Source organism: Odontesthes bonariensis, chromosome 16 (assembly GCF_027942865.1).
Source record: "Odontesthes bonariensis isolate fOdoBon6 chromosome 16, fOdoBon6.hap1, whole genome shotgun sequence".
In the NCBI taxonomy this organism is placed as follows: Eukaryota; Metazoa; Chordata; class Actinopteri; order Atheriniformes; family Atherinopsidae; genus Odontesthes; species Odontesthes bonariensis.
Window position 1 is genome coordinate 8,939,217 of NC_134521.1, and position 23,030 is coordinate 8,962,246.

The 23,030-nt window shown below is 46.3% G+C and overlaps 2 protein-coding genes across 2 annotated transcripts; both read left to right on the top strand.

Annotated features, from left to right (window-relative positions):
• Nucleotides 1–226: 226 nt before the first annotated feature.
• On the top strand, nucleotides 227–13,468 carry dlat (dihydrolipoamide S-acetyltransferase (E2 component of pyruvate dehydrogenase complex)). Its single transcript, XM_075487672.1, has 14 exons — nucleotides 227–660; nucleotides 2,426–2,527; nucleotides 2,620–2,744; nucleotides 3,179–3,311; nucleotides 4,170–4,296; nucleotides 5,423–5,604; nucleotides 7,877–8,033; nucleotides 8,128–8,195; nucleotides 8,380–8,493; nucleotides 9,936–10,043; nucleotides 10,152–10,270; nucleotides 11,454–11,616; nucleotides 11,714–11,850; nucleotides 12,602–13,468. Exons 1-14 carry the CDS (start codon nucleotides 406–408, stop codon nucleotides 12,729–12,731), a joined length of 1,920 nt encoding a protein of 639 aa, XP_075343787.1. The 5' UTR covers nucleotides 227–405; the 3' UTR covers nucleotides 12,732–13,468.
• Nucleotides 13,469–17,904: 4,436 nt separating this feature from the next.
• LOC142401684 (immunoglobulin superfamily member 11) lies at nucleotides 17,905–22,544 on the top strand. Its single transcript, XM_075487148.1, has 6 exons — nucleotides 17,905–18,156; nucleotides 19,038–19,104; nucleotides 19,201–19,332; nucleotides 19,407–19,562; nucleotides 21,505–21,627; nucleotides 22,274–22,544. Exons 1-6 carry the CDS (start codon nucleotides 18,019–18,021, stop codon nucleotides 22,468–22,470), a joined length of 813 nt encoding a protein of 270 aa, XP_075343263.1. The 5' UTR covers nucleotides 17,905–18,018; the 3' UTR covers nucleotides 22,471–22,544.
• The last annotated feature ends 486 nt before the right edge of the window (nucleotides 22,545–23,030 follow it).

Genomic DNA, 23,030 nt, shown 5'->3' on the forward strand with positions numbered 1-23,030 from the left:
ATAATGCCACCATGCGGCCATCGATGGGACTGCATTAAAATGTCACGACGCAGATCTGGAATAATTTATTGATTTTAACTATTTGACCTAAAGGTTTGAAAGTGGTTCTATAAATTTAGATTAGTTTTTCTTGGGTTTGTTGTTTCTTTTATTTGAATTTTAGGGTTTTAGTTGGTTGATTTTGTGCAACTATGATTTACGACACCTCCTTGTGACTCGACGGCAGGACGAGGACAAGAGCCGGAAAGCGTCGTGTTTTGGACTGGAGGAGGTCATTAGAAAGTGAGGAGTAAGTACGTTCTGGTTCCCGGGGATCACGGAAACTCAGCGCCGGTGTATTTCTAATGCTGGAGTAAGGAAAATACAATCTTCATCAGCTCTGTAAAGTATTTCAACCGCTGCGAAATGCTTCGTCTAATCCTGCGGCTGAGGCCGTCCGCCGGCCGCTCCTGTCCCCGTGCCCTCCCGGCTGGGCCTGCTGCGCTCAGCTCCCGCTCCGTGCCCGGAACCGGCGGTCTGAGGCGGCTTCACTGCGGAGCGGGAGCCCGGACCGTGACCCTGGGCTCAGGCTTCACCCACAGAGCGACTCTGCTGCGGTATCCCCAGCTGGCAGGAGGCTGTCAAAGCGGGCGTTTCTACAGCCTGCCGCCGCACCAGAAGGTAAGGACCGGCTCCCAGGTGGCGGTAACACGGTTACAGCTAGCATGACCTACCGAGCTAGCACCAGCCAGAGGCTGCCTGCTACAGCACCGAGCTGTCACCGCTGTAGCACCGAGCTGTAGCACCGAGCTGTTACCGCTGGAAAGGCGGCTTCACTTAGGATATGGGGACCACAGCAGGGGATGTTATGGGATGTTATGCCACTAAGGTCATTCAGGGCTGCTGCGTGTGTCCTGCTTCCATGCTGCTTACAAACTGCAGGCAGCTACTCACACTGTAGTACTGAGTACTACAGAGTACTACAGAGACTGTAGTACACAGACTGTAGTACTGAAGTACACAGACTTAAGTACAGAGACTGTAGTACTGAAGTACACAGACTGTAGTACTGAAGTACACAGACTGTAGTACACAGACTGTAGTACAGAGACTGTAGTACAGAGACTGTAGTACACAGACTGTAGTACACAGACTGTAGTACAGAGACTGTAGTACACAGACTGTAGTACTATAGTACACAGACTGTAGTGCACAGACTGTAGTACTGTAGTACACAGACTGTAGTACTATAGTACAGAGACTGTAGTACACAGACTGTAGTACTGTAGTACACAGACTGTAGTACAGAGACTGTAGTACTGTAGTACACAGACTGTAGTACAGAGACTGTAGTACACAGACTGTAGTACTGTAGTACACAGACTGTAGTACAGAGACTGTAGTGCTGTAGTACACAGACTGTAGTACAGAGACTGTAGTACACAGACTGTAGTGCTGTAGTACACAGACTGTAGTACAGAGACTGTAGTACACAGACTGTAGTACAGAGACTGTAGTACTATAGTACACAGACTGTAGTACACAGACTGTAGTACAGAGACTATAGTACACAGACTGTAGTACTGTAGTACACAGACTGTAGTACTATAGTACAGAGACTGTAGTACACAGACTGTAGTACTGTAGTACACAGACTGTAGTACTATAGTACAGAGACTGTAGTACACAGACTGTAGTACTGTAGTACACAGACTGTAGTACAGAGACTGTAGTACTGTAGTACACAGACTGTAGTACACAGACTGTAGTACTGTAGTACACAGACTGTAGTACAGAGACTGTAGTACTGTAGTACACAGACTGTAGTACACAGACTGTAGTACTGTAGTACACAGACTGTAGTACTGTAGTACAGAGACTGTAGTACAGAGACTGTAGTACTGTAGTACACAGACTGTAGTACTGTAGTACAGAGACTGTAGTACTGTAGTACAGAGACTGTAGTACTGTAGTACACAGACTGTAGTACACAGACTGTAGTACACAGATTGTAGTACACAGACTGTAGTACAGAACTTGGATCAGCTTAATTTCCTGCTCCAGATGTGCACCTTTGGGTAGGAAGACGAAACATTTGTGGCCGTTTTAAGGCAGCAGAAGGTTTTAATCTCAGAAACCGTGAACATGGCTCCACATTGAATTTTGTTCTGTGGTGTCGGAGGATAAACGTCATTTCATTTCAAAGCAGACAGATTTTCTTAGAACTGCCATAAATCCTGTTTTTGTGCCACCGGTCTGGTTCGGATGCATCTGCTTTATCAGCCTCCCAGCTGGTAGCTCGGTCTTACCTCTGCTCCCAGATGTTACTCCACCTCTGCAGATAGCGCCGGGTTTACAGATGTGATGAAACCCGGGTCAGTCATTGATCTGTGGGATGAGGTGATGATGATGACGCAGCGCCTGACATCTGGCGGTATTTCGACAGGTGGACCTTCCTGCGCTCTCCCCCACCATGCAGACGGGGACCATCGCCCGCTGGGAGAAGAAGGAGGGCGACAAAATCAGCGAGGGCGACCTGATCGCTGAGGTGAGCGGCCGCGTGTGTGGGCGCGCCTGTTCCCATGGTAACCACATTACCCCTCAGAGTTGTCCGACGAGCCTTCTTCTCCGGTTCCGCAGGTGGAGACGGACAAAGCCACCGTGGGGTTTGAAATTCTGGAGGAGTGCTACATGGCCAAGATCCTGGTCCCTGAAGGCACCAGAGACGTCAACGTTGGATCCGTAATCTGCATCACGGTGGATAGGTGGGTGTTTACGTTCATGTGAGGGGCCGTTCCAGGCCGTTCCAGGCCGTTCCAGGCCGTTCCAGGCTTCCTGTCACTCTTTCTGCAAATCTAGGCTAAAAACCTACTTATTTAGGATTTTAATACCCAGTAGTATGATGATGCTTTTATCTGATTTTATCTTATTCGATTTTGTTGTATTTTATTTGTACTACTGAGGCTAGTACTACAGTCTCAGTAGTACTCAGTACTACAGAGTACTAACAGTCTCTTAACAGTCTCAGTATTGCTTTCACTGTTCTGTTATTGTTTTTATTAGTTTTTACTTATTCTTCTCTGTATTTATTACCTGCTGTAAAGCACTTTTGTACATCGTAAGGATTGCTTGTAAAGGGCTGTATAAATAAAATACATTTACATTTACTAATACCCGAGGGTGTGTCCCCCCCCCGCAGCCCGGACCTGATCGCAGCCTTTAAGGACGTAACGTTGGACTCGTTAAAATCTGCCGGCGCCGCTCCCCCAGCCGCCGCCGCCGCCGCTCCTCCCCCCGCCGCCCCAGGCAGCTCTTACCCAACACACCTGAAAGTGAGTGTGCTCTTGCATAAAATGCTCCCATGTGTGGGGTAATAAGAGAGCAGCAGAGCCCTGTTTACACTGGCAGGATGAGGGCAGATTCCCTGCAGGTTGGGGCTGTAGGAGCTATTTGTTATTTTGTAATATTTGGCTCACTTATTATTTAATTATCTTTTGGGGGTTTAGTTTGGGGAATGCACCTTTTTTTTTTTTTTTCAGTTGTTTATGATATTTATCAAATCAAATTTATTTGTATAGCACATTTCATGTACAAAACAATTCAAAGTACTTCACATAAAATAGAAGCATTAAAAATACATAAAAGAATATAAAGAGAAACAAATAAAATAATTTAAATGAATTTAAAAATAAGCAACAGTCCAGATAAATTCAAAGATATCGTGCAGATTTCATGCATAGACACATGAGAAAAGAAATGTTTTTTACCTGGATTTAAAAATCCAGGATTTTAAATCTGGATTTAGTATTGTTTGAGTTAATTTGGGTATTTAATTATGCTTTTATTTTGAAAGCACTGGGAGAGTTTACTTAAATGGCAGGCAGTCACAGGTGAGCAGGCACCTGGGAGGGCTAATGTTTTTTTTTTTACCAGGGCAAGAGGCCCATTGTTCTTTGTTCGTTTGCTTGGTTGGAGCAATAAACCTAAAGAAACCTCATTTTTTGCCTGGACAATGGACTCATTTTACCTGCGTAAATTCACTCCCTAGGTGTCTCAGTGGGCGTTTGATTTGATTTAGTTTATTATGGTTTTGACATTTTTTAGTTTTGATTATTGGCACAAGAGGACGAATAGCCATTACAGGGGGTATTCACCTGCTGCGTACTCTTCTTCTCCTCGTCTCGTTCCAGATCACGCTTCCCGCCCTCTCTCCCACCATGACGATGGGCACGGTGCAGCGCTGGGAGAAGAAGGTCGGCGAGAAGCTGAGCGAAGGAGATCTGCTGGCTGAGATTGAAACCGACAAGGCGACCATCGGTGAGCCCAGACAGCCCGACGTTAGCAGACCTGTCAGCGGCGGACCTGGCTAGATTTACGCCCTGGCGAACCATTCCTCACCCAAAAAAAAAGACTTACCCCGCCACCAACACAACAACATATTATATTATTTTATTATAAATAATATTAAATACTAAAAGATACCACATGTAGCTTACAAAATGCCATGTCGATGTATATTAGAAGTTATTTCAGTTATTTAATTTAGCATATAGCTCATAACAATAAAAAAAAATCCACAGTCAGGACTTCTTGTTGTGTTGCAAACACAAACTACACCAGGTTGCTTTTGGGTGAAATTAGTTCCATGACATGATGCCTCAATTCTAATTCTAGTTCAGCAAAACTAAAAATCAAACACAGTCGTGGCTAACAGACAGCCTGTAGCCTACGTCACTCATAGAAATCTGCATCCCTTTATCTTTTGCCCGTTTCTCCTCTTCTTCTCTTTGTAAACTGTTCACCTGATGGCTTCTTTGGTCTTTCACCATGATGACTCCACATTATCACCTTTGCTTTTCCCATTAACGCCGTCCGTTCACCCGTCAATCAACCGGAGTCACATGATGTAAACACATTCACGTAGATGACTGCACAGATTTATTTATTTATATATATTTTTTTACATTTTTCACATAACCCAGTTAATTGCATGAAGGTATTTGGGTCTATGTTCATTTTAGGAATGAAATACAGTTTATTTGGATTGGAAGCAGTTTGTGTTGTGGCCTGGGATCAGTCCCCCCCACCGCCCCCGCCCCCGCCTCTTCTGACACACACAACCTGTAGGACTCTCAGCAGCAAGTTAACGTGACAATGAGGCGCCCCACAGCCCGCTGCACTAACTTGACATGGAAATGAGCGGTAGTCTAGAAAACTGGCGATTATTCTTTATTTTTTTTAGATGGCGCTCGTGCGCCCTTACATAGAGTGCGTCCTGGGCGGTCGCCCACATTGCCCATAGCAAAAACCGGCCCTGAGACCCGTGTTATATAATCATCTCTGCTAGCTTCGTTTTCTGTGATGTTTGATTTCGCTTCCTGTCCCTGCAGTTAAGAATAACTTGAGTTGTCTTTTCTGCTGAATTCCACGTGCTCATGTTCAGGCTTCGAGGTGCAGGAGGAGGGATATCTGGCTAAGATCATGGTGCCGGAGGGAACGCGGGATGTTCCTCTGGGAATGCCGCTTTGCATCATCGTGGAAAAAGAAAGTGACATCGCTGCCTTCAAGGACTACGTAGAGACCGGGGTGGCGGACGTGTCCACACCGCCTCCTGCTCCCGTGGCGGTGAGTTTATTTGTTTATTTCAAGGATAGCCCCTTGAGATGCATCATCCTTACAAAAACATATATATAATCATCAGTAGTATGAGATCATAATTAAAGGTAAGTCCAAAACAAGATACAAAACATTTAAACACAAAAATACCCTCAATCACTCACACTCAATGCTCCCCCATGCCTAGCCATCCACCAACCAGTACCTATGCACACATGTACATAGATATGCTTACATACGATACAGTACATACACACATTGTGTACACAACATCAAGGCATAAAGTAAAGCACAGTACAAAAGGTCTAAATCTAAAGGTACCAATTTCTTTCCTGATTCTTGGTGTACAGAAAAATAAATGATCAGGATGCCTTAGGCTGTATTGTGAATGGAAAGGTATAAGATACTGTTTTAAATACTGAGGCAAATTAAAATAGATACTCTTAAAAGTAAATAAAGACCAATGAAATTTCCTTCCTTCCGTGTTCAGACGGTCTCTGAAGGACTGAATCTCTGTGTGAGACGCATTTATCAGACAGAATGGCCAGAAACCTTCTTAAAAGCATCACTGTAACTTGGTTGTTTTGGTTTTCACCTTGTTCTGCCTCCTGTGTGCGTTACCCAGGCAACGAACAGATTGGCTGTGTTCGAAACCGCATACTACATACTAGGGATGCAAATTATCGATTAATTCATTAATCATTAGTTGACTGATCTTATCGATCGACTTACGATTAATTGATAAGCGGCGTTTTTCACCTGAATTTCAGTGTTTCAATAGGGCCTTTAAAAATATCAGCTAGTTAAAACACTGAATTCAAAAAGTATATATTATATTATGATAATTATATTGTATTATATTATATTACATATTCCTCAAGTAATTATGCATTAGGAAAAGAAAGCAGACATGTTTTTTTATGGTATAACAAAATACATTCTTTAATAAAAAATGTTTTTAAAAAAAGAAATAAATTAAGGGAAGGGATATTGTAGCCTGGCTCTAGGATCGCAATGAGATCCTGAAATCCTGCACCGTCAACTGTGTTGATTGGCATCAAATCTCTCTCGATCATGCTGCATATGCTCTCTGTAATGCCCTCCGCCCTTCTCTCATCACACGCTCGCCTTCCCAGTGTAGCTTTGATTGTAGGTTGACCAGGTGCACGGGTGCCATGCAGGACAGCTCCATGCACGGTGTTCAAATGATAACTGAGTGAGCTAGTTGAACTGTTGTATTTCAATACCGCGTGACACAGCGAACATTTGACTTCTTTGCCTGCATTAACAATGTTGAAATGGTCCCACACAGCACTTCTTTTCGCCCGCTTCATTTTGTCTTCAACCCTGGTCCCTTCACTGAACACATCTCGCGAGGGATCACTGTTCACCTCTCGTTCTCACGCTCTGTTCAAGTTACTACAGACAGTAGCGCCCTCTAGCGATTAATCGTGATATTTTTTTTTTTTTTTTTTTTTTTTTTCACGATTAATCGTGATTAATAAATTTTGTTCGAGCAACCTCTTGATCGACAATTAATCTAAAATCGATTAATCATTTGCATCCCTACTACATTCTGCATACTCATCGATCAGACAGTATGCAGAGCGTTTACCCAGAATGCATTTCGCTCCTGCCCGAGCTGAAATCAGCCGGCCTGAAGCTGATTTCGCTTAAGCTCTAAACTCTGTAAACTTTAGCAACATTTGAAACATTTTCAGGTGAGAAAGTAGTCGTTTAGATCCCCAACGTGTTGAAAATCTGACAAAATACCGGCTATTTACAATTTTGTTCCCACGAATTCGGCGCTACTAAAGCTAGCCGTAGTGAGCAACGCACTTCCGGTTATTTTCACAAACTAAAATACCCGTTGTCTTTTATCATAGGGAAAGCCATTACGATACAGTTGGTGCTTTTGTTTTGAAAACAGGAAGTGAACCTACCCTCGTTGTAGCTAGCTTGAAACTGCCGTTTTGACAGGAAATGACGATCGGCGACGTCACGTTACGTTGCATCTTGGGTAATTTGAGTATGAGTAGTAACCTCATGATGCATACCCAACATTTCGGCAAATCTAGTATGCATCCGGGAAAAAAGTCAGAATGAGTAGTAGGAGTAGTATGCGGTTTCGAACACAGCCATAATCTCCTGTTGTTTACTTTGTGACTAAGAGCACCGAATATCTCATCCAGATAATCCTTTGGTGCAGTAAATTTGCATATGTCTCTTAAATTCTACTTTAATTCTGTTTGTTTGTTTCGTTGCTAACATGATGCGACAGGCTGCAGCTCCAGCTGCTGCAGCTCCAGCCGCTGCCACCCCCAGCCCCGCTCCAGCCGCCGCCGCCCCGGCAGCAGCCAGGAAAGGTCGCGTGTTAGCCAGCCCGCTCGCCAAGAAGCTCGCCGCTGAGAAGGGGATTGACCTGGCACAGGTCGGCGGTAAGTGACTGAGCTGATCTCCTTCAGCCCTTCTGATGGGATGTTAGATAAAGAAGTTGGTGAATCAACGGCCTGATTTCCTTTTTCTGTTCAGGTTCTGGTCCTGATGGACGCATCACCCGGAAAGATATAGAGAGCTTTGTTCCACCTGCGGCTGCTCCGGTAAGTGAGACTCCCCCCGTTTGGTCTCCACCTTCAGTCTTATTGAATCAGACTTAATATTTAACTCCTCATTTAGTTTATCTGGTTTGAATTAAATGAGAAACTCTAAATGTTCCTGTTCTGCGTACATCTGAGCATTTGTTGCAGTGTGTCCTTGCACCAGTTAAATCCCTTCCTTTGGCAGGCTGCCCCAGCTGCCCCCACACCTGCTGCTGCCCCAGCTGCCCCCACACCTGCTGCAGCCCCAGCTGCTCCAGCTGGCACCTTCACAGACATCCCCATCAGCAACATCCGCAAGGTGAGCACCAGCGCACGCCCTCATGGCTTTCCTGTCATGAGTGGCTCCTTCTGCACAGGATACAGAGCTTCTGCAGAGCTTCTACAGAGCTTCTACAGGAGCTTCTGCAGAGCTTCTACAGAGCTTCTACAGGAGCTTCTGCAGAGCTTCTGCAGAGCTTCTACAGGAGCTTCTACAGGAGCTTCTGCAGAGCTTCTACAGGAGCTTCTACAGAGCTTCTGCAGAGCTTCTACAGAGCTTCTACAGGAGCTTCTGCAGGAGCTTCTACAGGAGCTTCTACAGGAGCTTCTGCAGAGCTTCTACAGAGCTTCTACAGGAGCTTCTGCAGAGCTTCTACAGAGCTTCTATAGGAGCTTCTACAGAGCTTCTACAGGAGCTTCTGCAGAGCTTCTGCAGAGCTTCTGCAGAGCTTCTACAGGAGCTTCTGCAGAGCTTCTATAGGAGCTTCTATAGGAGCTTCAGCAGAGCTTCTATAGGAGCTTCTGCAGAGCTTCTATAGGAGCTTCTGCAGAGCTTCTACAGGAGCTTTTACAGAGCTTCTACAGGAGCTTCTACAGGAGCTTCTGCAGAGCTTCTACAGGAGCTTCTGCAGAACTTCTGCAGAGCTTCTACAGGAGCTTCTGCAGAGCTTCTACTGTACAGGAGCTTCTGCAGAGCTTCTACAGGAGCTTCTACAGGAGCTTCTGCGGAGCTTCTACAGGAGCTTCTGCGGAGCTTCTACGGAGCTTCTACAGAGCTTCTACAGGAGCTTCTGCAGAGCTTCTACAGGAGCTTCTGCAGAGCTTCTACAGGAGCTTGGCAGAGCTTCTACAGGAGCTTCTGCAGAGCTTCTACAGGAGCTTCTGCAGAGCTTCTACAGGAGCTTCTGCAGAGCTTCTACAGGAGCTTCTACAGGAGCTTCTGCAGAGCTTCTACAGGAGCTTCTACAGAGCTTCTATAGGAGCTTCTGCAGAGCTTCTACAGGAGCTTTTACAGGAGCTTCTACAGGAGCTTCTGCAGAGCTTCTACAGGAGCTTCTACAGGAGCTTCTGCAGAGCTTCTACAGGAGCTTCTACAGGAGCTTCTGCAGAGCTTCTACAGGAGCTTCTGCAGAGCTTCTGCAGAGCTTCTACAGGAGCTTCTACAGGAGCTTCTACAGGAGCTTCTGCAGAGCTTCTACAGGAGCTTCTACAGGAGCTTCTGCAGAGCTTCTACAGGAGCTTCTGCAGAGCTTCTACAGGAGCTTCTGCAGAGCTTCTACAGGAGCTTCTACAGGAGCTTCTACAGGAGCTTCTACAGGAGCTTCTACAGGAGCTTCTACAGGAGCTTCTACAGGAGCTTCTACAGGAGCTTCTACAGGAGCTTCTACAGGAGCTTCTGCCTTCTCTGACCTGATGTTTTGCCCTGCAGACTCACTGTATTCCCTTCCGGGTTCAGCTTCACATCATGTGTCTCTCCTGCAGGTCATCGCTCAGAGGCTGATGCAGTCCAAGCAAACCATCCCCCACTATTATCTGTCTGTAGATGTCAACATGGACCAAGTGCTTGAGCTCCGAAAAGAGCTCAACGAGGTGAGGTTTTTTTTCCTTTCGGAAGGATGTGTGATGGAGTGAAAGGCAGCCGGCTTTTTTTTTTTTTTTTTTTGAAGACTGAGATAAATACTCGTCTTCCTTCTACAGGAGGTGAAAGCCCAGAATATCAAGCTCAGTGTGAACGACTTCATCATCAAAGCCAGCGCCCTGGCCTGCCTCAAGGTTCCTGAGTGCAACTCCTCCTGGATGGAGACAGTTATTCGCGAGTGAGTGGGGGAGGTGTTCTTTTGTTTTCCATTGTAAGAAGTACCGCTTCAGTGGTACTTTGATGGTAAAACGTCAGCCGAGGTTCTAAGTAAGCTGAGCTCAGGAGTCACTCAGTGGGGTTACATGGCACCGAAAGGATCGGATTATTGGCTAAATTACAATCAGACTGAGTTATTAAGTTCATGTAGACACCTTATTCTGACTAAGAATTAGATCGGATCGGATTAAGACCCCGAGATAACTCGGTTGAAAGTCACACTAAACCTGCTTGTAGACGCTGAAGCACGTGGCGAATTAGACTTTGCGTTCTGCGCATGCTTGAGATTTTTTCCCGGGGTCGTGACCCGGAAGTCAAAGGAGACGATATTACTGTTGTCGCCGTCAGAAAGAAACAAACAACACGATGGAGAATGCTCCGTTGTGCATCGCGTTTGTGCAACAAGCAGCTCATCACAGACCAAATGTAGAGGGACGTAGCTTCATCTTGCTCTGCGTTCTCCATCTTTCTCCAATGCCTGAGTTTGTTGTTGTTGTTGGTGGTGAAGAGGTCAACAGGAAGTGGCTCTATTAGCAATAGTTGGAATGGGTACAGCGCCACCTATCATACCGGGGTATGACATGCTTTGTGCCTCTGATTCCATTCATTCACTGCCATATATCCAAGGAGAATTACCCTTCCTCAGCTCATTCTTATTGTAATTTAGCCAATTATCCGATCTTTTCAGTGCCATGTGACCCCACTGAGTGCTGATTAGTCAGAGAGGATCCCCACCCATGGGGTTAAACTACAACATCTTTGTGCAGATAATCTAAAAAACAAATCCCAGATGGATCATATGCGTGCATGATTTGCATGTTATCTGCATGTTGCACGTAACGGTTAACAGATCCTTCTGTTTTTTTTCTCTCTGCTGACCAAAATCTTGCTCAGTTTTTATAATGTTTCCCAAAAGATATTCCAACTCTCTCAGTAGCCCTCTTTGCCCTCGCCTGTGTGTCCCTTTGGACAGAAGTCCTAAGCGTGCACACGGAGCAGTAACTCCTGTTGCTTCAGAACAAGAATGACCCGTTTGTTTCGGTGGTCTCCAACAGCGTAGCTTCACATCTGTGCCAGCAGAGGGCGCTCAAAGCGCGTCAGTCACCAGTCCCACTGACCTCACTCACTTGTTTAACTCCTAACAGGAATCACGTGGTGGACGTGAGCGTGGCGGTGAGCACAGCCAGCGGGCTCATCACGCCCATCGTGTTTAACGCCCACACCAAAGGCCTGGTTGCCATCGGCACCGACGTGTCGAGTCTCGCTGCCAAAGCCAGAGAGGGAAAGCTGCAGCCTCACGAGTTCCAGGTGCAGCACGGAGTCTCACTCTTCTGTTTGTTTGGGGTCGCTGGGGTCACAGTAACAAACTGGAACCTCCTCTTTCTTGTTTTTCTGTTTCCTCCAGGGAGGAACGTTCACAATCTCCAATTTAGGGATGTTTGGCGTCAAGAACTTCTCGGCGATCATCAACCCGCCTCAGGCGTGCATCCTTGCGGTGGGAGGCTCAGAGAAGCGTCTCATGCCCGCTGACAACGAGAAAGGGTCAGTGTCACTCCGGCTTTAAACTCCGGCTTTATACTCCAGCTTTAAAGGGATAGTTCGCCTCTTTTGACATGAAGCTGTATGACATCCCATATCAGCAACATCATTTATGAACATTTTCTTACCCCCTGCTGCGTCCTGTGAGCCGAGTTCCAGCCTCGTTTTGGCGTTGATGAAGGTAGTCCGGCTAGTTGGCTGGGGTTTAAAAAATAAAGCGTCTTGCTTCTCAAAACAATATGCGTTCAAAAGAGTAAAACATTTGCATCACAAAATCGTTCTCCAGGAAAAAGTCAGACCTCACAATCGCTTGGCCCTATTTTCTCTCCCTTCGTATCACTGCCTGCTGCCGACAGCCGCGCCTGTTACGGTGTTTGCTGCTCGGTCTGCACGGTCTGCACAGCAGGCAGTGATACAAAGGGAGAGAAAATAGGGCCAAGCGATTGTGAGGTCTGACTTTTTCCTGGTGAACGATTTTGTGATGCAAATGTATTACTCTTTTGAACGCATATTGTTTTGAGAAGCAAAACGCTTTATTTTTTAAGCTCCAGCAAACTAGCCGGACTACCTTCGTCAACGCCAAAACGAGGCTGGAACTCAGCTCACAGGACACAGCAGGGGGTAAGAAAATGTTCATAAATGATATTGCCAATACTGGATGTCATACAGCTTCATGTCAAAAGAGGCGAACTATCCCTTTAAACTCTGGCTTTAAACTTCACCCCTAAAGCTGAACCTTTCTGCCTTTCTGCAGGTTCGACGTCTCCAGCATGATGTCGGTGACGCTGAGCTGCGACCACCGGGTGGTGGACGGGGCGGTCGGCGCCCAGTGGCTCGCAGAGTTCCGCCGGTTCCTGGAGAAACCCGTCACCATGTTGTTGTGATCAGACTGTACTGCCGCTGAACCGCAGCAGGCCGCGGCCTCTCACCGGAGAGATCCCATTGGTCCGGATCCTCCAGTGATGGGCCGGCCCGCCACCAGCTCACTCCTCGTCACCCTGACAGCAGAGGGGCAGAACTCACTCCGCTAACTCACTCTCTCTCCGACTCGATTCTTATTTATTGTGGCCCCATCTCATAAGAGACCAGAATTAGGTGGATTTAATCCTAGATTAGAGGCCGTTGGTGACGGTTTAGACAGGGAAGTGTTGCACGTCCATCTTGTGTGTGTGTGTGTGTGTTTCTGTGTGTGTGTTTCTACACACTTTCATCTGTGATAAAGCCCACAGGAAGCGGGTTCCAGTCTTTGAGTAAAGGGTTGTAATTTAGTTAGTTAGTTAAATGTAAGTTAATGCTGAGTTACACACACACACACACACACACACACACGTGACATGGCTGGATGCGACGGTGTGTGTGCTCTTCACTGCGATGAACGCAGTGCTGTATATTTCTGTACATGCAGGTGAAATAACCGAGCTCCACGGAGACCTCGCCTCACGATTTAAAAAGCGTTTTAGTCTCTGAACGGTTACAGACGCTCTTACAGCAGAAACTGATCGGTTTTGCCAATTCTCTCTTCAGTCTGTTTTATTTTTTAGTCTCAGAGATCTTGTGTAAGTTGCAGCTGAAAGACCGGTGCTGGATGTTTGTGTTGTTGGAATAAATTGGGACATTACAACCTGGTGCTGCAGACTCACTGGCTTGACTTGTATTAAGTAGACTGCAGAGTGCCGTTTGGAGACGGAACTGACCGAGCTCACAGCGTGGCTGCTCATATGGAAGTTTGTGAAGTTTCAGACTGGGGTCATCGCTTTTCATTCCTTTCAAACCAATGCTGTGAGGATCAGGAGCCACGACTGATTCATGTAGACCAGAGGTGTCAAACTCCAGTCCTCGAGGGTCCTGCAGGTTTGAGATGTTTCCTGCTCCAACTCACCTGATTCAGATCGATGCCTCATTAATATATATATATATATATATATATATATATATATATATATATTAGGGCTGGGCAACGATTAAAATGTTTAATCTAATTAATCACATGATTTTCCTGATTAATCACGATTAATCGCATTTGGACGCAAAATCCAAAAATGAATCCAAAAGTAGTGTATAGCTTTTAGCATTTAGTTTCATTTTAAATGTGCTGCCATATGAATGAAAGTGCCATAACATTTGTTGTGCAAACACACTTTTAACATCAGCATCTTTCTGTAGTTTTTATGTAGAAGCCTCGCTCCACTGTCTGTTTCCTTGAATGACTTGCTGCTATCAGTTGTGTGTTTTGCCTTTAAGTGATATTTTAGACTGGAACTACTACGCTGAGAAGACAATTCAACTTGGCAGTGTTTACAGATGACTTTGGTTCTGTCGACTCCGCCGTCTGGAAGAACTTTAAAATGAAAACGGCCGAGTAAAAGTTCCGTACCCTTCTCCATGTTTGGTGGATTCGCCGATTACTTTCTTTTCCGGTTCCACAGCAGACAGCAACAGACTTTTACAAAATAAAAGCCTGTGAGCAACAGACGTTTACAAAATAAAATAAAGAATAAAACACGGGTGGTCCGTGGCGTAGTGGGTTGAGCAGGCGCCCCATGTACAGAGGCTATAGTCCTCGCTGCAGGTGGTTCGAGTCCCGCTTCCGACGGCCCTGTGCTGCGTGTTGTTCCCCCTCTCTCTGCCCCCTGCTTCCTGTCTCTCTGAACTTTTCTATCCATTAAAGGCAGAAAAGCCCCAAAATTATGTTTTTTAAATAAAACATGCGTTAATGCGCGATAAAAACCTTTATCGCCGTTAAACAAGTAATGCGTTAACGTCATAATAAGGAGTTAACTCGCCCAGCCCTAATAAATATATATATATAATGCTTATATATGCTGTGTGTGTATATGTATATGTGTGTATATATATATATACACACACACACACAGCATATATAAGCATTGGCAGTAGCTGTTCAGCTCTGAATGTTGTGGAAGGACGTCAGTAATTCTCCACAAACTAACAGTCTTTCACAATAAAACGCAGATAAAATTCTAACGGGGTGCAAACAGCATGACGCCATCAAAGTGTTTACATCTATTTTGACCTTTATTATGACGGGAGAAGGTCGGCGTGGCTCAAAGGAAACGAGGAGGAAACGTCAAAACACTGGCCCAGAACCAGCCAAGAGTGACGACCCATGGTCGGACCCCTGCGCGGCAGCGAGGCCGAGAGGAGCAGCGGTCGCTATGGAAACGCGGCGGATGCAGAATGTAAACATGGCAGGAGTGGGAACGACCTGCAGGAGTGGAAGTGAAACAGCTGCTGTCGGTGACAGGAAGCCGACACAAAAGGTCAAGTGTGGACGTGGGAAAAGGTCACGTGATGCTTTTTAAAGTCATTTAGCTCCTGCTTCCATGGCTGCAATTATAAAATTCATCCATGTTCTGCTGGCTGACATGCACTGAAAAAGATTTCCTCTGTGAGAAGCTCGCGCTCTAAATGAAGCTCATTAAATCTGGCACATTGACTGGCTTAAAGATTTCGCTCCTGTGGCATAGCTGCGAGCCAAAGTGTTTGTTTTGATGGGAACTTGACGCGTTTGAACGTTGCAGGCGGATCGACTTATGAGTCGCAAACGCATTTGATGTAAATCCATCAAAAGGCGGCTCAAACTGCGTTTTGTTTGGCCCGCAGGTCGGAACCGGAGGACCTTCTTATCACCGCATGCTGTTCGTGTCAACAACTTTGAACATCTTTGAGCCTTTCTTCACATCACAGACAAGCTTAGATCTTTCGCTGCCTTGGATCCAACAATGACAGCAGTTTGTTCCTGATTTTAAAGGGATAGTTCGCTTCTTTTGACATGAAGCTGTATGACATCCCATATTAGCAACATCATTTATGAACATTTTCTTACCCCCTGCTGCGTCCTGTGAGCCGAGTTCCAGCCTCGTTTTGGCGTTGATGAAGGTAGTCCGGCTAGTTGGCTGGGATTTAAAAAATAAAGCGTTTTGCTTCTCAAAACAATATGCGTTCAAAAGAGTAATACATTTGCATCACAAAATCATTCTCCAGGAAAAAGTCAGACCTCACAATCGCTTGGCTCTATTTTCTCTCCCTTCGTATCACTGCCTGCTGTGTAGACCGTGCAGACCGAAGTGCAGACCGAGCAGTCCCCTGCTTCCGAGCAGCAAACACCGTAACAGGCGCGGCAGCAGGCAGTGATACGAAGGGAGAGAAAATAGGGCTAAGCGATTGTGAGGTCTGACTTTTTCCTGGAGAACAAGTGCATCATAGTCCAGGAGGGGGCAATGACCCGGAACATGTGGGGAAAGCAACCCAAACAAGCTGCAAAACTCAAGTCAGAACAACACAAACAACAACTGAAGAGCAACTGGAAGGAAGTCCTGGCAAAGCAACTAAGTCTTTGGTGACATTGGTGAGATCCAGACATAAATTGATCCGGTTAAGGTTTCAAAACGAGATAAATTCAGTTTCCATGCAGACTATGATCCTGCAGATCTCTTATAGGCTCAATATCAAATCAAATTCAGAACAAATCAAATATATTTGTAGTACATTTCATGTACAAAACAATTCAAAGTGCTTCACATAAAATAAAAGCATTGCAGCAGGGAGTGGAAGAAGCATTAAAAATACATAAAAGAATATAAAGAGAAAGAAATAAAATGATTTAAATGAATTTAAAAACAAGCAACAGTCCAGATAAGTTCAAAGATATCGTGCAGATTTCATGCATAGACACATGAGAACAGAAATGTTTTTAACCTGGATTTAAAAATCTCTACATTTGGTGAAAGTTTAATCTCCACTGGCAGTTTGTTCCACTTGTTTGCAGCATAACAGCTAAATGCTGCTTCTCCATGTTTAGTCTGGACTCTGGCCTGGACCAGCTGACCTGAGTCCTTGGATCTAAGAGCTCTGCTGGGTTTATATTCTCTGAACATATCACAGATTGTAAACCATCAGCAGGCTTTTAAAATCTATTCTGTGACTGACTGGAAGCCAGAGTAAAGATTTTAAAGCTGCTGTGATGTGTTCAGATCTCTTAGTCCGGGTTAAAACTCCAGCAGCAGCGTTCTGGATGAGCTGCAGATGTTTAATGCTCTTTTTGGGAAGTCCGGTTAAAAGAGCGTTACAGTGATGGAGTCTACTGGAGATGAATGCATGGATGAGTTTCTCCTGGGACAGAAAACCTTTAATTCTGTTGATGTTTCTGAGATGGAAGGAACAGTAGGAAGTTCTTTCCATGCAGCAGCTGCAGTTCTTGGTGCTTTAGACAACAAGGTGACTGTTAGTTTGCTCAGCTTAACTTACCTGATGGGTAAGTATTACGCGTATTTTCCAAGCAGAGAAAATAAAAGAGGAGTGAAGATAGGGGAGGGCCGGGGCTGATGGCATCGCTCAATAGATTAATCATGCATGCCTGGTTCTTCTGGCCACCAGTTTGTAGGCAGACAGAGATGGTTGCCGCTCTGTCCCCCCAATAAACCATGGCTTCCTCCAGGATGTGGACGCTCTGGACCTGGTTTGCATGCTTTTTTACGGCTCAGGAGATTGGTGAGTAGGCCTGTCTGCTACCTTGGGACGAGGATGGATAGCATTAAGAGTTAGCAGGGAAACAGCTTGAAGAACGACGGCTGCTTTTCACAAGATACAACCATGTTTGTACATTTATATTGGGGGCTAAACCTTACCAGCATTAATGGGTATTTACCTAAAAACTAAATCTGATTTATCCTCAGACTGAGCTCAGAGCTCATCCAGCAGCCGAAGCTTCACACAGGGTTTAACTGTATTAAAACTAACACATCTTGAGTCTTATTTAGAGAGATTCTCTAAAGACGGATGTTTTTTTTAAATGGTTTATAACTTGAAAAGAATGCTGTGAACCAGTAAGTTTCCACAGAGCCATCCCAGTGAAGCGAGCTGTTGTTTCCCTCGTCTGTCATCGGTTTGGCTCACCCTCAAAGCTGTCGAGTGTAATTAACAGCCGATATGCACACTGAGGCTCCCCCACCCTCCTCCACCCGCACACACAAAGGCCTGGGGTGGCAGAGAGGAGGAAGACGGGCTCATTACTGCAGTAATGAAGGGAAGTGGAGGAACCAGGGGAGTTCAGAGCAGAAAGACTAGAGAAGTGAGAGGATAACTCTTCATGTTGCTGACAGGTGTCTTCTTCTTCTCCTTCCTTTGGACTCAGCGGCCCTCAGTGTAAGCATGAGAGAATCCAGCGTGGAGGTGGTTCGAGGGGACTTTGCCATCCTGCCCTGCTCCTTCTTCAGCTCCTCCCGCCTCTCCAGACTGAACGTCATCTGGACTCTGGCTCCTTTCACCAGCCCAGAGAGTCCGATGCAGGTCCGGCTGCCCAAACACACCGACACGCCAGTAAGGCTGGAGCAGGCTGTTCAGTGGCAGCAGCCTCAGGGGCAGCAGCCTCAGGGGCAGCAGCCTCAGGGGCAGCAGCCTCAGGGGCAGCAGCCTCAGGGGCAGCAGCCTCAGCGGCAGCAGCCTCAGCGGCAGTGGCAGCCTCAGTGGCAGCCTCAGTGGCAGCCTCAGTGGCAACAGCCTCAGGGACAGCCTCAGCAGCAGTGGCAGCAGCATCAGGGACAGCCTCAGCAGCAGTGGCAGCAGCCTCAGGGACAGCCTCAGCAGCAGTGGCAGCAGCCTCAGTGGCAGCAGCCTCAGGGACAGCCTCAGCCTCAGTGGCAGCAGCCTCAGCGGCAGTGGCAGCCTCAGTGGCAGCAGCCTCAGTGGCAGCAGCCTCAGTGGCAGCAGCCTCAGCGGCAGTGGCAGCCTCAGTGGCAGCAGCCTCAGGGACAGCCTCAGCAGCAGTGGCAGCAGCCTCAGTGGCAACAGCCTCAGGGACAGCCTCAGCGGCAGTGGCAGCCTCAGTGGCAGCAGCCTCAGTGGCAGCAGCCTCAGTGGCAGCAGCCTCAGGGACAGCCTCAGCAGCAGTGGCAGCAGCCTCAGTGGCAGCAGCCTCAGTGAAAGCCTCAGCAGCAGTGGCAGCCTCAGTGGCAGCAGCCTCAGCAGCAGTAGCAGCCTCAGTGGCAGCAGCCTCAGCAGCAGTGGCAGCAGCCTCAGTGGCAGCAGCCTCAGTGAAAGCCTCAGCAGCAGTGGCAGCCTCAGTGGCAGCAGCCTCAGCAGCAGTAGCAGCCTCAGTGGCAGCAGCCTCAGCAGCAGTGGCAGCAGCCTCAGTGCCTTTACAGTGTCTGCTGTTTTTAAATCCCCTCCAGGTGATCGTGTACGACCACGGGCAGGTGATTGAAGACCCCTCCCTCACTGGGAGGGTGGGTTTCACAGGTACCATACTGCACCGAACGGGTAAACAACTCAAACCTTTGCCTCTTTAGTGCATTTCCTCTTTAAAAATCAGCCTTTTCTCTCCACGGATGGCAGGTCTTCCCCTGAGTGCAGACATCATGCTGAACCACACGCGGGTGTCGGATGCTGGGACTTACCGCTGCATGGTCAACAACCCGCCTGAGACCGCAGACCCCGGCATAGGCGAGCTGGTGCTCAGTGTTCTCGGTAGGTGGTTAAAAGCCCCGACCCCTGACCTTTGAGGACAAGCTCCAGATGCTGCCATCTGTTTTCCTTTGCAGAGCCACCCTCCCTGCCTGTGTGCCAGTGGGATGGAGATATCGACACGGGAGGAAGTGTCAGGCTGTCCTGCTCGGTGGCAGAGGGCGTCCCCACTCCAGAAATCCACTGGGAGAGAGTGAATCCACAGGAAATCTTACCTCCCATCAACATGGAGGGTCAGTACTCACACATGGAGCCAGGACTCCAGTAAGGCTGCATCTGCTTAAGTCTACTTAAGGTGTTAAAGGCACTGAAAGGTGTCATGGTTGAATCTACAGAGCGCTGCTGAGAGCATTTAGAATAAACTTTAGGGATTAGCTGTTAGCAGCAGCGTCATATTTCACTTCATCCATCCATTAATGGCAGTAAAATCCTGCTGAATATACCAATTATTTGTGGATTTAATGCTGATAAACAGGATTTAATCCATCTTGGACTATTTTGCTCAAGAGAATAAACCCGAAGCCGCTTCAGAACAGTTGGAGAAGGACGTTTGAGACACATGCTGAAGTATTCAGGATGTACATGCTGAAGTATTCAGGATGTGCCACAGTTTCATCTTTTCCTAATAAACAGACATAGCAAACACTGACCTTCCATGAAATGTGAATTATTTCTCCTGACATGAAAAATACATCCAGTTAAAAAGTAAGACCTCAGCCATTTCTTCCTTTTTAACCAAGACAACGAGCTTTATTACACTTTGAGGTCCTGTTTCAGATGTTTTGCCTCCACTGGAGCCGGTATCGCCCCCTCTCTGATCATCAGCCTTCATTATTTGGCTCAAACAGTTTTTTTCTCTGTAAAACAAAACTGTGTTTTTCAGAAATTTAGGAAAATTATTAGGGCTGGGCGAGTTAACTCGTTATTATCGCGTTAACTTGTTAATTATTTAAAGCCGATAAATATTTTATCGCGCATTAACGCAAGTTTCATTATTGTAAAAGTCTGTTGCTCACAGGCTTTTGTTTTGTAAAAGTCTGTTGCTCACAGGCTTTTATTTTGTAAAAGTCTGTTGCTCAAAGGCTTTTATTTTGTAAAAGTCTGTTGTTCAAAGGCTTTTATTTTGTAAAAGTCTGTTGTTCACAGGCTTTTTTTTTGTAAAAGTCTGTTGCTGTCTGCTGCGGAACCGGAAAAGAAAGTAATCAGCGGATCCACCAAACATGGAGAAGGGTACGGAACTTTTACTCGGCCGTTTTGACTTTAAAGTTCTTCCAGACGGCGGAGTCGACAGAAACAAAGTCATCTGTAAACACTGCCAAGTTGAATTGTCTTCTCAGCGTAGTAGTTCCAGTCTAAAATATCACTTAAAGGCAAAACACACAACTGATAGCAGCAAGTCATTCAAGGAAACAGACAGTGGAGCGAGGCTTCTACATAAAAACTACAGAAAGATGCTGATGTTAAAAGTGTGTTTGCACAACAAATGTTATGGCACTTTCATTCATATGGCAGCACATTTCAAATAAAACTAAATGCTAAAAGCTATACACTACTTTTGAATTCATTTTTGGATTTTGCGTACAAATGCAATTAATCGTGATTAATCGGGGAAATCATGTGATTAATTAGATTAAACGAAGAGACATCAACTATCTGGAAAAGCAACAAAAGAAATCTGCAGTTTCAGTCTCCAAAAAACCCTAAAAGCGTTATTCAGGAGCTATTTCTGCCACACTTTATTCTGGAAGTTAAAGTATTTATTTTTTTCATAGAAAAAGGTGATGTGACTCTTTTATACTTTTATGGCTGCATGACACCAGCGGCCTCACAGCTCATCTACACTAACATTTCAGGGGAGAAGTTACCTTGAAATCCCAGGTGTGTGTTTTCTAAAAGAAACATCTGAGCTCACAGTTCTCTAACTGAGGGGGAAGTGCAGTGAAAACATCAGATTATGGGATGCGTCAGGTTGTGGGGAGTCCTCACTTACACTCCCTGCAGAGGGCGTTACACAGATGTTCACAGATGTTCACAGATGTTCACAGATGTTCACAGATGTCCACAGATGTCCACAGGCTGAGTGGATGCAGGTTAGACCTCTGCAACGTCGCACTCTTCTTCAGGTCTTTTATCCTGTTCTGAACCCTCTCTCTGAATGTGTCTCCTCTATCTCAGACGACCCGTCGGGCTCGGTCCAAATCGTCAACGTGTCCACTCAGACCTCGGGCCTGTATCGCTGCTCGGCCACCAACGTGCTGGGAACGGAGAACTGCTACGTCAACCTGTCCATTTACAGGGGTGAGGGCACGTTTGGACACCTGAGCTGATTAAAGGGATAGTTCGCCTCTTTTGACATGAAACTGTATGACATCCCATATTAGCAACATCATTTCTGAACATTTTCTTACCCCCTGCTGCGTCAAAAATACATTTGCATCACAAAATCATTCTCCAGGAAAAAGTCAGACCTCACAATCGCTTGGCCCTATTTTCTCTCCCTTCGTATCACTGCCTGCTGTGCAGACCGTGCAGACCGAAGTGCAGACCAAGCAGCAAACACCGTAACAGGCGCGGCTGTCGGCAGGCGGCAGCAGGCAGTTATACGAAGGGAGAGAAAATAGGGCCAAGCGATTGTGAGGTCTGACTTTTTCCTGGAGAATGATTTTGTGATGTAAATGTATTACTCTTTTGAACGCATATTGTTTTGAGAAGCAAAACGCTTTATTTTTTAAACCCCAGCCAACTAGCCGGACTACTTTCGTCAACACCAAAACGAGGCTGGAACTCAGCTCACAGGACGCAGCAGGGGGTAAGAAAATGTTCATAAATGATATTGCTTGTATGGGATGTCATACAGCTTTATGTCAAAAGAGGCGAACTATCGCTTTAATGTGTGGAAGCCGTGTGGTAACACCCACCTGTGTGCCTCTGTGTGCCCCTGCAGCCCCGGACAGCCCCTCGGGCATCCTGCAGGCCGTGCTGCTCACCTTGGCAATGAGCCTGGTGCTGCTGGCCCTGCTGGTGCTCGTCCTGTGGCTGCATCGCACGGGGCAGGACGGGAGGGGCAGGAAGGCAGAAGATGAGGAATGTTACAACGAGATCCGCTACACCCCGTCCCTGATGAAGCGCTCCTTTGTCTGACTTTCCACCAGCAGGTATAAACTTTAAACCCCGACATCACACAAGAGACTTTACGGATTCTTTTTAGATCTGTGCAGAGCGGGAATTTCCACGTGTAGTTGTGCAGCATCATGTTTTAAAATAAATGTCCAAGTTCTGACAGTTGTGGGTTTTCATTCGCAAGAAGGATCTACGGTTCTGCTCTAAAGAGCATCCAAGCTGCCATCTTTAGGTGTCCCACATCCCATCCTCACATCATGAAATAAGAAAAATCTGTCACTTTGGCTGAAAAATCAAAGACTCACCAGCCAACACACATCCAAACACTGAGGAGTAATTAGGCTCAGTATCAAATCTGTAAAAATGATCCCATCATGGTTCCAAACACCACCTGAGGTCATGCTCTAAGACTTTAGGATGCTGCAGCGCGCCGAAGAACACGGCTCTGAGAAGCTGGCAGTGCGCTCACAGCTGTGTGCCGGAAACAACCCGACAGACATTTCTCACTTTCTTCCAGCGATGCCATCCTCCTTTTTTCTGTGAGATGTCATCTGCTTTTCACTGGCTGAGAAAACTGATTT